This window comes from Hevea brasiliensis, chromosome 14, assembly GCF_030052815.1.
Source record: "Hevea brasiliensis isolate MT/VB/25A 57/8 chromosome 14, ASM3005281v1, whole genome shotgun sequence".
Lineage (NCBI taxonomy): Eukaryota > Viridiplantae > Streptophyta > Magnoliopsida > Malpighiales > Euphorbiaceae > Hevea > Hevea brasiliensis.
This window is the reverse complement of record NC_079506.1, coordinates 1,815,604-1,833,322: the sequence shown is the minus strand read 5'-3', so window position 1 is coordinate 1,833,322 and position 17,719 is coordinate 1,815,604. Positions and strand designations below refer to the sequence as shown.

The window sequence follows — 17,719 nt, the reverse complement described above, 5'->3', positions numbered from 1 at the left end:
TTTTTTTATATTATCCAAATATTCCCTCCCTTCAGGCACTGCTGCTCTGGTTTAATTAAGGCCTAATATTTAGAAAAATTCAAAACTCTACGCATTTTTTTTTATTATGGATAAAACCTTTTTTTTGTTAATTTTAGCTTAATTTAAAAGTTTAATATTTATTATGACCTAGTCAAAATTAGAGTTTTAGGGGCACTGACATAGCAGTTGAAATAAAAAAATATTATTTTTTTAATACGTTGTTGCTGGCGTAGTAGGTGCTATTATGCTCTTGATGATGTGGTAAAAATATTATTATTTTATAAGTTGTCGCTAACATAGCATAACTTTAATAATTAAAAAATCTAAAACTTTTCGACTTTCGACAATTATAAATAATTTTATAAGTTTATTTCATTTATAGCCAGTCAACTAATTTTTATCTAATTTAATCAAAATTAATATTTTATTACTTAATACAATTATAAAAAATAAATATTTATATTATTTAGTATAACGAAAAAAATAATATTTTTTCTATTTCTCTCCCTTCTTTTCTTTGGTATTTGTGAAACTTATTTATGAAATAGAAAATTCTTATTTATTTAAAATTAAAAATATCTCTTCACTTATTTCTCTGTTCCTCTCTCTATCTCTCTCTTCTCTTATCCATTGTCATCCAATAATATGTATATATACACCATCCACCTATCTTTCTCCATCTAAATAATATCTTCTCTCCGGCGCCCCCCCCCCCCCCTTCTCTCATCCAATAATTATAGTAGGATATGAACATCTTCATTGTCAATTCATTCTGAAAAGCAAATGTGGCCTCATCTGCAAGACTTGCTTCAAAGTCATCTCTGATGGTGACTGACATTAAAATAATCTCTTGAAGATTTTGTGGCTTTCATTATATATGTGAAGCTTCAAGCATTTTTCCTTTTATCATCCTTACAGCTAAGAAGAGACCAGATCATTTATTACACTATAGAAAAGGGCCTATGTTTTTTTCTAAAATTTATTGCAAATTGATAGAGATCTTAATTTGGAGTCAATGATACATGAAGTCTTCGTGTACTTTCTCATACATGGTCCAAAGGATGAAGTTTCTAAGAAATATGGAAGCAAATACTCGTTATCTCAAAGAATTCTTCATCTAAGCTGAGTGCATTTCTTCACTATATTTAAAAAAGGGTGATTATCCGAAAAGTAACTTTTGTAGTTCCTAAAATGCAATAGCATTCGATGGTCTTCAATAATTTGATAATTAAATGTTTATCTTATAATATAAAATGTCAAGATTTAAAATTATGATAATTATTTGCTTTCGGTAGCTGGATTGATTCTCATATTAGTTATGAATAGAATTTATGTAGGATATAAGACTTAGCATGTTTTAAGAAAATTGACATGATTTTGTCTAAAGGTACGTGCCGTCCCTATCCCACACATGTACGTGTATTCTTAGTCTATTTAAAAAAAAATAATGATAATTCTATCTTCTAATTTTATTTTTTCTTCTTTTTTCCTCAATATTAAGATATGAGAATAAAATAATACTAAACATTATTTAATAATAGTTAAAAATGTATAAATTTAAAAAAAGTGAACTTATATGTAATTTGATATATAAAATAACTTAAAGAAATTGTTTACCATTTTTTTGTCACAACATCAAATGAAAAGAATCGAATATCAATTAGTTGGAATACATTAACAAAATTTATACTAAAATTTCGAATATGTTCGTAAATTAAATAATTTCTTTTTCTTATTGTGATATCCACAATCACAAATGGAATAAATTCGTTTGTAAAATTCATTTATATTTTGATAAGTTCTTGTAACGTATGATAATATTAGAAATTGAAATTATTTAGTTAGAGATTTAGTGATAAATACAACGACGAAATATTATGGATCAACCTCTTGTTGCTAAAAATGTTAGTGACTTATGTATTATATATATAAATTAAAATTAATATTATAATTTTGTAAATATTTAGAATAATCAAAAAATAAATTAGTGAAAGTAAAATTTGATGCTTTAAATTTTTTTATTAATTTTATTATAATAAATTAAATAATTTTAATGAATTAATAATACTTATAGGATTAAGATTATAGAATTATTATATTAAAAATTATAACAAGATTTTCTATATAAGTATAATTATCATTAAAACAATATCAAAATTATAATTTATATTAATCATAATAATATTAATATAAAATTATTTAGGGATTTGATGACAAATAAATCGTTGCTAAGATAATAATTAGTATTTTTATAAATAATATAAATAATGAAAAGTATTTTTTTATATTATCCAAATATTCCCTCCCTTCAGGCACTGCTGCTCTGGTTTAATTAAGGCCTAATATTTAGAAAAATTCAAAACTCTACGCATTTTTTTTAATATAGTTAAAACCTTTTTTTGTTAATTTTAGCTTAATTTGAAAGTTTAATATTTATTATGATTTAGTCAAAATTAGAGTTTTAGGGGTGTTGACATAGCAGTTGAAATAAAAAAATATTATTTTTTTAATACGTTATTGCTGACGTAATAGGTGCTATTATGCTTTTGATGATGTGTTAAAAATATTATTATTTTATATGTTATCGCTAATATAGCATAACTTTAATAATTAAAAAATCTAAAACTTTTCGACTTTTGATAATTATAACTAATTTTATAAGTTTATTTCATTTATAGCCAGTTAATTAAGTTTTATTTAATTTAATCAAAATTAATATTTTATTATTTAATACAATTGTAAAAAATAAATATTTATATTATTTAGTATAACAAAAAAAATAATATTTTTTTTATTTCTCTCCTTTCTTTTTGGTATTTATGAAACTTATTTATGAAAATAGAAAATTTTTATTTATTTAAAATTAAAAATATCTCTTCACTTATTTCTCTGTCTCTCTCTCTCTCTCTCTCTCTCTCTCTCTCTCTTCTCTTATCCATTGTCATCCAATAATATGTATATATACACCCTCCACCCATCTTTCTCTATCTAAATAATAGCTCCTCCCCCTCCCCTCCTCCCTCTGTCTCTCACTCTCTCTCATCCAATAATTATAGTCATTCAGTTTATTATTATTATTATTATTATTGACATTTTTACATGAATTTTTAATTTTAAATAAATTAAAAAAATATGAGAGGAGAGAGAGGGGAAAATTATTTCTTTTATTATACTAAGTAACATAAATACTTATTTTTTACAATTTTATTAGGTAATAAAATATTAATTTTGATTAAGTTATATCAAAATTAATCAATTGGATATAAATGAAATAAACTTATAAAATTAACTATGATTGATAAAAGTTGAAAAATTTTGAATTTTTTTAATTATTAAAATTATGTCACATCCGTAATAACATATAAACTAATAATGTCTTTGACACGTTAGGTGCCACTTCGATAAAAATATAAAAGATTCTACCATGTTACCTGCTACATTAGCAATAACATATATATTAAAAAAAAATATATATATATATATATATATATATTAAAATATATATTTTTTTTGACATTAGCCGCCAAGTCAATGCCCCTCATACCTGCTACATTAACAATAACATATATATTAAAATATATATATATATATATATATATATATGTTACCTGCTACATTAGTAATAACATATACATTAAAATATATATTTTTTTTTTTACGTCAGCCGCCAAGTCAATGCTCCTCACACTAAACTATTAAATTAGGTCAAAATTTAAAAAAAGGGGTATAATTGCAAAAACGCGTAAAATTTTTTGGCCTTTAATGAAAAGTGTAGGAAGGAGGATACCAAGAAGGCCAAGAAAAATTTCCCAAATTGAAGTTTACAAATTAATCCCTCGGACTCCCCTCCACCACTGAATTCTGTGTGTAGATCAAAACGCGTAAAATTTTTTGGCCTTTAATGAAAAGTGTAGGAAGGAGGATACCAAGAAGGCCAAGAAAAATTTCCCAAATTGAAGTCTATAAATTAATCCCTTGGACTTCCCTCCACCACTGAATTCTGCGTGCAGATCAGCATGGACAAAGAACATCGAGAGCTCCAGCTGTCTCTTGGGTTCTTTGGAATCTTGAAAGAATCCTTCAAGATCATATTTTCATGCAGAAAAACCTTTAGCCAGATAACCCTAATTCTTATTCTTGCTCTCTCCTTAATCGCTCCAATCCAGCTCTTTGATCTCCTTATTTTACGAAAACACAGCTCAGATTGCCCAAAACAAACTAGTTATCTTAAATGCATCCAAGACAACTGCAAAGCAATAAATGATTCCTCTCAATCCTATGTTTCCCTTGCATGCACCCAAGAGAAGTGCCCTACACAAACTGATTTCTCTGATCTCCTTAAATGCATAGAGCCCTCCCTGTCCCATAAGATCATCTCCTCTCTCTTACATTTCATCTCCTACACTCTCCTTCTAATCGTTACAGTTTTCACTGCTTCTGCGGTTGCTTATGCTGTTGCAGGCATACAAATTTCGGAGTCAATCACCTTCAAGAAGGTGAAGACTGCAGTGCCAAATGTTTGGAAGAGACTTAAGCGCACTAATAAGTGCAGTTCTGCCATTATTTCCTTGTATAATATGATCTTTGCAGCAGGAGTAATCATCTTGTTGGTGCTCAATAATCATCATAATGCATCATCTGCGATTCTAGCGATTTTTATTGTGCTTCTCTGGATTTTATTTTTTATTGGGTTTTCTTATATTGCCATTTTTTCGTATTTGGCTACTGTGGTTTCTGTTTTAGAGGAAATTTATGGGATGAAAGCTATGTTCAAGAGCAAGAAGTTGATAAAGGGCAAGATTGGAGTTACTGTTGCTCTTCTTATTATGTGGGGAATTTGTTTTTTTATAATTGTAATGCTTCTTGTGGTATGTGTGCTAACGGATGGGGTGTTGGCACTTGCACTTAGAATTGGAATCGGAATCCTTTGCTTCTTGCTGATGTCTGTGCTGATAATATTTGGGCTTGTAAATCAAACAATTCTCTACTTTGTGTGCAAATCCCATCATCAGGAGAACATTGACATGTCCTCTTTAGCGGCCCACCTTGAGACTTATCTTGTAGAGGGTACTTCAGAAGCAGCTGATTACGCAACGGAGCAAATTCAAAGCGTAATAACTAATTAGAACTTTTTTCTATCAATTTCTGCATAGAGATACGCACTATAGGTTGTCAATAGTTTGTATGTCATATATGAAATTGCTTTCTTGTTAATTTTATGATGTTAAGTGATGCATAGCTTTCATGTATTTTGCTTATTAATATATAAACGTTGTTTTTTTTTCCTTATTTTGATAAAATATATTAGGTAAGCAATAATCTTTAGTTCTGTAGTACTGAAATTGTCTTTAGAACTTTGAGACACACACATACATTTAAATCTAATTAGGCTCATTTTGTTTGATAAAAAATATTTTTCTACGAAATATTTTTTATATTTTCTAATATTTGGAGCACTAAAAAAAATGAATCAATTTCCTATTCAAGTAAAAATTAAGTTATTTTAAAAAAAAAAATGATTTCATCTTTTTAAGAGAGGAAGTCATTTCATTTTCTAAACTTTAATAATCATATTAAAATATGAAAAATATTTATACATATATTATATAAATACATATTATTATTTTAATGTTGAAACCAAATAACAAACCATATTTTTATACAAAATATTTTTTTAAATATTTTCTATAAAATAAAAATTTCATATAAAAATCATTTTTCACAAAATAAACGGGCTCAAAAAGGAAAAAAAGGTAACTCTTACATAAAAATGAAAAATCTAACTTACTTTGATGGAAATTCCATTAAATTCTCAATTACACAAAACTCTTACTCAATTATTTATTCAAATTATAATTATAATAACTCTTTAATTTTTTATATATAGATATATAGAATAGTGACAGATAGATATATTCTTTTAACATTGAATTTTGTTTTATATTTTAACTTTATGAAATTTTTTTAAATAAATAGTTATTAAATAAGGTAAAAATCTAGTTTTCCATTCTAATTTTTTATCCCCAATTTGACTTTTAGTTTCTCATTTTATGACTAATTTTAATATTTGACTGATCTATCTTAAAAGAAAACAAAAAGGTTGGACAGCTAGTCTGGAGAGGGAGGAGTGCCCAAAGCTAATAAAGGGTTAATTATCATTATCCCAAATGATGTGGAATATTAACATATCCCTTTAAGATTAAACACTTAGAGCATGAAACACGTATGAGAAGTCCAAATATTAATTGGAAAGATTCTGATACCATTTTAAGAAAATGGATTAGACCTAACTCATTTCCAAAAACTAGCTAAGAGAGGAGTACCTAAGTTATAGATTAGATTCTCTATACTCACCATTACACCCAAGTTCTACTAAACATGACTAATATAACCTAAAACCAAAATTTCAAAATTGCTCATGCAAATGAACTATTTGAACACATAATAATAATAATAATAATAATAATAATAATAATAATAATAATAATAATTAAAACAAGAAAATAAAGTTATTTACGTTGGATTGCACCCGAAGGCTGTCACATACCTCCATTACAAATTTAGCATAAAATTCAATTTTAGGACATGCCAAACTTGGTCCATGAGAGTAAAAAATTGAACAAGGGTTTACAAATCTCATAATTAAATTTCAAGATAATAAACATAAAATTCACCTTATTTCTTATTACTTGAAAGGCCTAGGTGAACAAGATAATTAAAGAAATTACATGGTATTTTATGCATCTTTTTATCAACTCATTTCATGCTACATTATCTAAAATTTTCAACTACTTAAGGCCAACTTCATTTCAAATTAATCATACACAACTGTAATTTTAAATTTAATTCAAAACCTGAAATCTCATGTTTTTCTAACTCAAAAATAACTTATTTTAAAAATATATCAGAAAAAAAGAACCATATTAAAATTTCTAGAACTCAAGTCCTAATTACCATTTTCATTAAATATCTTAAATTCCTAAACCTTACCATTTAAACTTTGATTTAACATATCAAATATAATTGTTTCTTCTCAACAAAATCAACAAATACAATATTCTTTAGTTTTATATTTACATAGCTTCATACTTTCAAAAATTTACTTCTATCTGGTACTAATCTCATTTTCATAAGCCAATTATATAGTTTCAATTGGAAAATTCAGAATCACAATAGACATGATATGAAGCCATTAAATTAATATTTCAAAAAGAAAAATTTATAAAAAGCTAAACGTAGATTAATCATCAATTCTCAACCAACCTTTTTTATTTAATTAAAATTTCTCATTTCTTCAAAGTATTTATACTTTAAAGAGCAAAAGAAAAATCTAAACTATTCATTTTCATTCTCATGCCTATAAACTCAAGCATATTCAATAACATACTTTCCTTCACGCATCAGTCCAGCAATCTAACCCTTAACAAAACCTTTTAGACTCAATTTGTAAACTCGCTCAGGTGAAAATTTCATTTGAAGCTCACCCATTATTGAAATTCACCAAAAAAAAACTCATCTATATGTATTTTAACATACAAAAAATTTTCAGGGAAAAAATTAATAGATATATAAAAATTCTGATTTCTATTTCTAAATATTTTACATAATATGAATTCACCAATATTAGTTTTCAACTCAAAATAAACTTATTCCCTTTTAAAAGCTCATTATTATGTAAACTATTCTCTCAAATAATAATAATAACAATAATAATAATAATAATAATAATTCATAAAAATTTACCAATAAAAAAATTCTCTTTTTATATATTTCTAGCACTCAAATATCCAAAAGCATATTTTTGAATTTATTAAACTTCAATAAAACTAAAAATCTAAAATAAGCTAATAAACTTCAAAAATTCATAAAAATAATGTATACCTTATTTGAGAATGATCCAATAATTAAGGATGCTCATAAAAATCTGCATAAATAAAAAAAAATGTTAAAAATAAAAGTTTTGCTTGAAATCTACTTTCTCTCTCTAATCAAAATTATTATTTCTTTCTCTAAAACTTACAATTTCTCCATAAGCTCTCATTTTCTATGCAAAATTGATTGATTCTCCATGCAAATGAAGTTCAGAACTTCCCTTGCTCTCTTTCTTTTCCTCTTTTTCTTTCCTTCTCTCCTTTCCTTTCTTTCTTCTTTTTTTCTCTACTTCTTCTCTTTTCCTGTTTTTCTTATCTCTGCTGGAGACTAGAAAAATCCAGCCCATGTGCTGAAATAATAATAATAATAATAATAATTCATAAAAATTTACCAATAAAAAAATCTCTTTTTATATATTTCTAGCACTCAAATATCCAAAAGCTTATTTTTGAATTTATTAAACTTCAATAAAACTAAAAATCTAAAATAAGCTAATAAACTTCAAAAATTCATAAAAATAATGTATACCTTATTTGAGAATAATCCAATAATTAAGTATGCTCGTAAACATCTACATAATCTAAAAAAAATGTTAAAAATAAAAGTTTTGCTTGAAATATACTTTCTCTCTCTAATCAGAATTATTATTTCTCTCTCTAAAACTTACAATCTCTCCATAAACTCTCATTTTCTATGCAAAATTGATTAATTCTCCATGCAAATGAAGTTCAGAACTTCCCTTGCTCTCTTTCTTTTCCTCTTTTTCTTTCCTTCTCTCCTTTCTTTTCTTTCTTCTTTTTTTCTCTACTTCCCCTTCTTCTCTTTTCCTGTTTTTCTTATCTCTGCTGGAGACTAGAAAAATCCAGCCCATGTGCTGAAAATGAGCGATGAGAAAGCTGCCCAGTGTCAAATAATTTACTATTTGATTCTTTAACTTTTAAAAATTATGATTTCACCCCAAAATTAGAAAATTATTACTTTTAAATCCATAAAGTGTTGCTTTTGCAATGTTATGAGTTGAAATCCTTTATATTTTAAATATCTTTTATGATTCAGCAACAAATAATGGGGGTATTTGTGTCTCGAAATGAGACTTGTGGAAATAGAGCACCTGGGTCAATTTTTTGGTCATAAATTTCTAATGTATTCTCATGTCACAGAACCTCAACACTTCTGAAAATATGTACTGTTATTTGGACTCACATATAATTCTATTCAAAATTATTTGGATAATTTTATTTTATTAATTTCACAGGGAGAAACCTTTTGAGTAAGGTCAGTGCAAGTTCTTCCCCTCTCCCCTATCTATCAAAACTATGTAGTTAATAAATTTAATTTCTTATTTGGAACCTATTTTGGCAGAGTTCAAACTCGTAGAAATTGAGTGCTTAGAAGGGACTCGAAGATTTGTGTTTCCAACGATTGCAATCAGTTGGCTGAGAAATATTTCAGTGGAATAAGAGCTTGCTTCAATCATGGGGATCATGTAACTTTGCCAAATTTTACTTGTTTAAATGTTCTGTTGGTCTGTTAAAAATTTGCTTGGCTGTGTTAAAAATTGTCATGTTTTGCTCTATTTATAGTCTATTTACAACAAGTTTGTACTTGTCTTAAGTTGGTTGAATGAATTATAATTCTGGTTATCTCATTCCCTTATTGAAAATCTTAGCCCTGCTTTTGTCAAGCTGAAAGATTAAATTTGGCTTCTTGTGAAATTTAAAAATATATAAATAAAATGAGTTTTTTTTTTTCTTTTCAATAGTAGAACGCACATATATAAGTAAGTGATTACAACGCACTATTGTTAAAACCATAAAGTTTAACAAAGTCTTCGTTCTATATAATCCACTCTACAACCGATGTAAGATGTCAAAGCGCCAATCTATGGGCCATGCCCGACTCACTCGCAAACCTACACTTAGGGCCACCACATCGGACCTAGACTCTATGGCCTTTTTTTTTTTTCAAAACACACAAATCAGTAATAGCAATGGATTGCTGTTAAAATCATGAATCTTAACAAAGTCTCTATTATTATATAACCACACACACTCCACAACTAATGTGGAATATCGAACCACGAATAGTGAGTATTGTTTTATATACATATCCTGAGACATCAAGTATCCTGTCTCCTATCTCTATAATAAAAAAAAAAAAATCAAACAAAGCAATTAATTCATATATAAGTTTTTTTTTAAGATATTGGATTAAACTAATGATTATAATTAATAAGTTCATTTGGACAACTACTATTTTAATTAGATACGCAAAGTTATTAACTCAGAAAGCAAAAGTGATTCCAGCAATAAAGTTACAACCTTATTGTATATTTGAGATTTTCAGTTTAAATGTAAAAAGAACCCAATATAAAAAAGCCATTTAAATGTTTTAAAATTTTAAAACTAAAAATATTAAATTTAATTTTAATTAATTTTAATAACTTTTATATAATATATTTAATTAAGATATTAATAATAATATAAAAATAATCCTTACCCTTCATTAATTCAATTTGCATTAGTTTTTTTATTGCAAAAACAATGTTTTTTTTTTTTTAAACAAATGAGAGAACTTTCTTTAATGTAGATAAATATAAATTTAAAATAAATTGCTTGCATAAAAAAATAATTATTATTATCTTAATGTAAATGATCCAATTATATTGATTAAGCATTTGAGTTGATTAATCAATAGAAAGCATACTTTTCTTCGTTACGATTTATCATTTTTTGATTTTAAAATTTTTATAAGAGTTTGTGGTAACCATCCAATTTTAATCCTCTTATTAATGGAAGAATATCTGCATATTATATTATACTTTAAAGGCAAGATCCTCACAAAGAAAATAAAAACTTAAAATCTATTAAAACGCATATTTATTTCAAAGGAAATGAATATAAAAATTATTAGAAAAATACAATATAAAATATCCATAAAAAAAAACTTAGATGTACTAAATGCATTCAAAATGAGCCAGCAATCATTTATGGGCCCAGCTATAATCACCAAGGCCCACTTGCAAAGACCTTGTAGTGGCCCATTTAATCTTCCAAATACGTAGCTCAACATATCAATACGAGAAAAAATTGTATTTTTGCAGTATAAAAATATGTAATTGCAATATAAAAATTATAATATAAAAGTATGACATTCATGAAAAATAAAACACATCAATTGTTTTTTTATTAAATCAATAAAAACATCACAGATGAGCTTGGAATTTAACGTTAGAATCCTGATAAACCTTTGAGTTTTGGAAATTTAATTATTTAAAATATCTTAACTTGTCTCATGCCAATTTCAGAGGGACCATTTCCTATCATCTTGCAAACTTGTCTAGTTTGCAGACTCTTGACTTGAGCAATAACCAATCTGTTCTCAGGGCCAGCACCCTTGATTGGCTTTCGGGTCTCTCTTCACTGAAAGTCCTCGATCTGAGTACTGTATATCTTGGCGACGTAGTTAACTGGCTAGATGCAGTCAACATGCTACCTTCTTTGGTAGAGTTGCGTTTAGTCTCTTGTCAACTTCATAGCCTTCTACAATCTTTGCCATCTTTGAATTTTTCTTCTCTAGAAGTCCTTGACCTTTCCTACAATGGCTTTTATCATTCTGAGATTCCGAATTGGTTGGTTGAGGTTAGCCATACTCTTAGTCTTCTTAATCTCACAACTTGCTCGTTGCAAGGTTCCATTCCCCATACCATTGTGAATTTTACATCTCTTGTTGTGCTTGATTTCTCATTCAACTATTTCAAAGGTTCTATTCCTCATGGTTTTGGGAACATGACTTCCCTTGCTGTTATGGATCTCTCATTCAATGATCTTGAAGGTCCATTACCAGCAACCTTAGGTCTGATTCAGGAATCGCACCACTTCAAACATTCACCCTTGCGAGAACTTCGTGTTTCCAACAATCATTTGTTGAATGGGTCTTTAGAAAGAATGCTTCCTCAACTTTCAGAATTAGTTGTGCTCGATGTTGCTGGGAATTATTTGAATGGTGTGATCACTGAAGCTCATTTACAGAATTTCAGTAGATTGAAGGTACTTGACTTGTCATTCAACAGGTTAATTTTAAACCTGAGCTCAAACTGGATTCCTGATTTTCAACTTGAGTCCATAAATTTGGGAAGTTGCCAAATGGGCCCACGATTTCCCCAATGGTTCCAAAACCAAAGCAGAATTTTGAAACTTGTTGTGTCTGATGCAAATTTATCAGACACAGTACCTGATTGGTTTTGGGATATTTCTCCATCGATGGAATATTTGGATCTTTCTTTCAACCAGCTTAGAGGGGAGTTACCTAATTTATCATCACGAGCGAGTTTGTTGACATTGGTTTTAAGTGGAAATGAATTTGAGGGTCGCCTGCCTCAGTTCCCCCCAGCAATAGAAATTCTACAATTAGACGACAATCAATTTTCAGGACCAATTTCTCCCATATGTGATATGATGAATAAAAGTAATGCATTACGTCACGGAAATAATCTGTCAAGAAGCCTTTCAGATTGTTGGATATATGGGCAAAATTTGGTTTTTCTTCATTTAGGATTCAACCAATTGTCTGGTCAAATCCCTGAGTCAATTGGCCATCTAATTAACCTCAAATCGTTGTTTTTGAATTATAATAGCTTGTCTGGAGAGATACCTCAATCCTTGCAGAACTGCACAAGTTTGATTCTGCTGGCTTTTGGGAACAATTCACTCTCTGGGAGCATACCGACATGGTTGGGGGAAAGTTCTGAGAATCTACATACGGTTACGTTACATCACAATGCTTTCGAAGGAAATATACCAGTGCAGCTTTGCCAATTGAGACACCTAACTTACTTGGACTTGTCTTTTAATTCATTATCAGGATCAATTCCACCGTGCATCGATCATTTTCTTCCAATGGCTGAGAAAGAAGCTGAAAATGCTCATGAAGATTATTCTCTATATACAAATGATGAACTAAAACGCCAGATGTGGAAGTCACAAGGTCGATATCACTCCACCAAGAGTATGGATCTTTCACATAACATGCTAAGTGGGGAGATCCCAAGAGAAGTTACAACCCTAATTGGATTGAAGCGTCTGAATCTTTCCAACAACTATCTGAAGGGAGCTATTCCTTGCGATATTGGGGCCATGAAATCATTGTATTATCTAGATTTATCAAACAATCGGCTTTCTGGCACAATTCCTCCCAGCGTTTCAAATCTAACTCATCTTGAAGAATTGAATTTGTCATATAACAATTTGTCTGGTAAAGTTCCCTCACCCAATAATTTTAGTGCATATGCATTCATTGGCAATCATAACCTGTGTGGTCCTCCACTTGCAAAGAATTGCTCTGCAAATGAATCATTCGAAGAAACAGAATGCAGAGCTAACAGGAAATCAAAAGGCCAAAATGATGGAATTCAAGAAAAGGAACATAGGCATGGATTTGACCCTTTCAAGGAGAAGCCTTCATTCTACATCAGCGTGGCTAGTGGATTTTTTACAGGGTTTTGGGGATTTTGGGCTACTTTAGTCTTCAACGAGTCATGGAGGAAAGCCTACTTCCGTTTCTTGGGCAACATGGGCGACAGAATTTATGTGTTTGTGGTAGTGACAACAGCTAGGCTGCGAAGGAAATTTCAGAGGGAACAAGCTGTGGAGTAAGGTCAGTACAATTCTTTCTTAAGTTTGCTATATTTTTTATACCTGACATTGTAGTATATCCTTACTGTTTACTTTTGAAGCAGTTTATTCCATGGCCATATAGTTAATAAATTTAATTTCTTATTTGGAACTTTTTCTGGCAGAGTTCAGAAGGGAATTGAGAAATATTTCATTGGAAGAAATGACAGTGGAATAACAGCTCGCTTCAATCATGGGGATCATGCAACTATGCCAAATATAGCTATTTGTGTTTTACTCATGCTTCATACTCCATAGTCCCGTTAAAAATTTGCTTGGCTGAGTTACGGACAGCCCGTTGTTATCAGGAAAGTTGAAATATAAATAATAAGATAATTTACTTAAAATAATTTGCTATTTATATTAGGTTATTTGTAAAAAAATCTGAAAAAAAAAATTAAATTTTATATTTAAACGTTGAAGTTTACATAATTACTAATTAAACTAAATTGTCAATAAATTCATAATAATATTAATTTAAAATATTAATTAAATATGAAATTTTAATTAGTATTTATATTAATTTCAGAATTTAATAATAAAAATTAATAAATTTTATATTTTCTTTTTTATAATTGACTTTTTATATTATTTTCCTTCATCCATTTCATAAAAATAGATTTATTTTTATTTTTTATACTTTAAAAAAATTAATTTATATAATTAAAATAATAAACTTTATTAGATATTTTTTAATATATACTCTATTTATATTGCATCATTAAAAATTAAATTACTAAATTATTTTTTAAATTAGTGAAACAATAAATTTATGTTTATGTGACGGAATAGTATGCCAATCAAGTCAAAGATGGCCGAAACGATTAATGGGACCCACAAAAAAACTCACCGCCCCGCCAATAGAGTAAATCACAGTGATCTATATCCATTCAATATTACACGTTTCCCTCCATGATAAACGTGTCCACGAAACAATTATGAGCGAGAAACAGAGAATCTTTACCTTTCATTTTTTTCAAAAAACAATAAAAACGGTAAAGAAATTCAAAATCTTGAAGAGGAAGCGGGCATTTTGTGAATGAGGTTGGTTTATACCGTTTCGATTGTTTTCAAATTTTAAAAAAGTGAGAAGCATGAGCGCGCCGCACTCTGCTATCTCTTACTTCCCATTCTTTTATAATGCATTGGAATTGGAAAGCTCAGATTTTCTTCTGTTTGAGAAGCTATATCATTTTCTTAAAGACCCAGAAGCTCAGATCTAATCCTATATTTCCCAAAATCCCAGACTCAAATTCTTGATTGCTCCATATTGCCTTTCCTATCTGTCTTTCTGATGTCCTTTTTTTAATGCATTTTGGGTGTCAGTCATGGATGTTTGGTGCAATTTATTTTGATTAAATTTGTGGATTTGAAGCTTCAAGGAAAATTTCTGCATGGGTTCTGGGATGTTGCTAATTCTTGAATTTTCATATGGGTTCGCCTTAAATTGTTAATCTCTCGAATTGGAGATGGATGGGTGAGTTGGGTATTTGGGTTCCTTAAACATATGAAAATTAACATTCATTTTAGTGCATTTGGGTTCCTTAAATAGATCACTTGGTGCTATGATTGCAAACATTTTCCAGAAGTGGTTCCAAGGTGATTGTTGAAATACTTTGAATTCATTCCAACATGTGTGTGTTCTTTTACTTGGATTTTGGTATTACAAGCACGCACAGATTTGGTTGAAGAAAGGTTTTTTTTTTTTTTCTTGTTTATGGATTCAGAGACATGCTTCAAAGAATTTAGCATGTGTGAGTGGCATAAAATTCAATGAGACATTCACCCTGCTGATCGGAGTTCCCCCCCTTCCTTTCCACCCGAGCAGGGTATTCGGGGGTTCCAAATAGTGCATTATCTAAAAATTTAAATTAAAGAAGAAGGGAAAATCATTGTTCCTTCTCTTGCTTTCTTTGCTTCCAAAGGTGCTTTTTTTCCCCTCAGAATTTTCAATTTATTATGACTAAATATAGAATAATGATTTGAGCACTGAGAATAGATTGGTAAAATTTTGGAATTCAGATAGATTTCACCTCCAATCTATAGTAAATGAATGTCTCCACAAAATCTATTTGATGTTTAATTCTTAATGGATGACCAAATTCAGTTTTATTTTGTGTGTTTTTACATAGTTGATGTTTCCTTTTTTAGTTCTCGTAATTAATCTAATTCTATTTGATTGTTGTCCTCATAGAATGGAATCTCTTCCGGATGCAATTGTTCAGTACATATTGTCGCATGTGAAGAATGCCAAGGATGTGGCAGTTTGTAACTGTGTATCAAAGAGATGGAAGGACTCATTACCTTATATCAAAAGCCTGTACTTTCCTCGCAACTCTTTTGACAACCACACTGGCATAGATCACCCGGATAGCATTGTGTTCAAGATGATATCTTCGATTTTCCAATTAGAGGAGCTTGTTGTGTATAGCCCTTTCTCAAGCACAGGGCTTGCCTCATGGCTACTACTTTCAGGTTCATCCCTCAAACATCTTGAGCTCAGAATGGATAATCTTGCTGAATACCAAACTTGCATCAAAAGCCCCTCAAAATTGGATTGCATCAGCGCTGCAAAGAATTTGGAATCATTAAAGCTTTGGGGAGTCTTAATGATAAAGTCTCCCAGGTGGCATGCCTTCCCAAAACTTCAAAACCTTGAGATTGTAAGTGCTAGATTAGAAGATCCTGCACTATGTGCTGCTCTTCAGGCATGTCCTAATTTGAAAAACTTGCTACTACTTGGTTGTGAAGGAACAAGATCTGTTTCAATCGCGCTAGCACACTTGGAGCAGTGTAAGCTGGACTTTTACGGCTTGGGTGACTGCTCACTTACACTAACTTGCCCAAAAATTGAACTCCTGGAGATACAAGGTTGTAGTTGGATCAGGGTTCGTGAGACGAACTGCTTGAAGAAACTTTCAATTTCCAATAATACTGGTAAGCTATTGATTTGCAGCACCAATTTGTTATTAAGGACCTTGAAAATATCATTTTTTACTTGGCTTTCTCACCAACAAAAGACTACCCGATGATAAGTATTGACTGTAATTTAATCAAAATCTTGTAAATGGGCTTTTAGGGAGAGTCTACATTGTAGATTTTGGAAAGCTTGCAGCTTTAGATTTCTTGTCTATTAGAGGAGTCCAGTGGTGTTGTGATGCAATAAGCAAGATGCTTCAGTGGGCAAGTGAGGTCAAGCATCTATACATGAAGGTTGAATTTACAGGGGATTTTGATACCCTTCAGCCCTTTCCACGGATAGACTTTGTTGATTTTTTTTATAGCCATCCCAAGCTGCAAGAGTTTGATATCCATGGAGCAATGTTTGCTGCTCTTTGCCATAGGAACAGCCTGAAAAATGTGAGTTGCAAAAATTACATGACTAGTATTTGAAAAAATTTCAATGCTTTTAATGCTTCCCGCTCGAAGTGAATCCCCGACATTGCATGCATTAATGGAGCTGCATTTTGTCTTTCTGCAGTTGGAGTCAGGCTTTGTGATTCCTGGTCTGGAGGAGGTAGTTGTCACAGTCAGATCACCATTAAATGCTGAACAGAAAATGAACACCCTTGAGTCACTGTTGAAATATGGGAAGAGCATAAAGTCAATGGTAATAAGGATTCTTCAAATGAAGAGCAACGATAGCAGTGTAGATGATTTCTTTGATGATATCTGCAGGTTTCAACGCATGAATAGCAAGATTGTCCGAATAGAATAAAGCTTACATTGTGACCAGCAAGTCACTTCCTTATGTAGTGTCAATACACATTTCATTGGCTGATGACTGATAAACAGTTTTGACCGCTGATTTGACTGAAACCTTGTTCATTCTTTATTTGATTGGATTGGTAACAATGATTACAAATTTTAACCTGCAGAATTAAAGTAGCATATTGAATTTGCTTCTTTTGCTCATCCATTTCAGCATGTATGAAAATAACTGATATGCTTACATTTATATGCTTTTGGGATGGAGGTCGAAATATATGTATGTCATTGGAACCTAATTTATGAGACTTGGCAGTTCACAAGTAATTTATAAATTACCATAACTATATTTTTATAATAATTAAATTAAATATTTATATCAAAATTTATATGAAACTAATTAAAATGTATATAATGAATGCTCTAAATAAAAATTACAACGATAT

General features: G+C 29.7%; 3 protein-coding genes and 1 long non-coding RNA gene across 4 annotated transcripts; 3 read left to right on the top strand and 1 right to left on the bottom strand.

Annotated features, from left to right (window-relative positions):
• The first annotated feature begins 4,037 nt into the window (after positions 1-4,037).
• LOC131173432 (uncharacterized) lies at positions 4,038-5,147 on the top strand. Its single transcript, XM_058135788.1, has one exon. The coding sequence runs from the start codon at positions 4,038-4,040 to the stop codon at positions 5,145-5,147; it is 1,110 nt and encodes a 369-aa protein (XP_057991771.1).
• Positions 5,148-7,759: 2,612 nt separating this feature from the next.
• On the bottom strand, positions 7,760-8,218 carry LOC131172738 (uncharacterized). Its single transcript, XR_009143240.1, has 2 exons — positions 8,042-8,218; positions 7,760-7,945 (listed from the first exon to the last, which is right to left on the bottom strand). It is a non-coding gene; the product is annotated as an uncharacterized LOC131172738 (long non-coding RNA).
• A 2,999-nt stretch (positions 8,219-11,217) lies between these two features.
• LOC110667820 (receptor-like protein EIX2) lies at positions 11,218-13,785 on the top strand. The gene is made up of 2 exons (XM_021828786.2): positions 11,218-13,548; positions 13,691-13,785. The coding sequence occupies exon 1, from the start codon at positions 11,382-11,384 to the stop codon at positions 13,545-13,547; it is 2,166 nt and encodes a 721-aa protein (XP_021684478.2). The 5' UTR covers positions 11,218-11,381; the 3' UTR covers position 13,548; positions 13,691-13,785.
• Positions 13,786-15,720: 1,935 nt separating this feature from the next.
• LOC110649125 (F-box protein At1g10780-like) lies at positions 15,721-17,437 on the top strand. Its single transcript, XM_058135671.1, has 3 exons — positions 15,721-16,502; positions 16,645-16,925; positions 17,047-17,437. The coding sequence occupies exons 1-3, from the start codon at positions 15,761-15,763 to the stop codon at positions 17,281-17,283; spliced, it is 1,260 nt and encodes a 419-aa protein (XP_057991654.1). The 5' UTR covers positions 15,721-15,760; the 3' UTR covers positions 17,284-17,437.
• Positions 17,438-17,719: the final 282 nt, after the last annotated feature.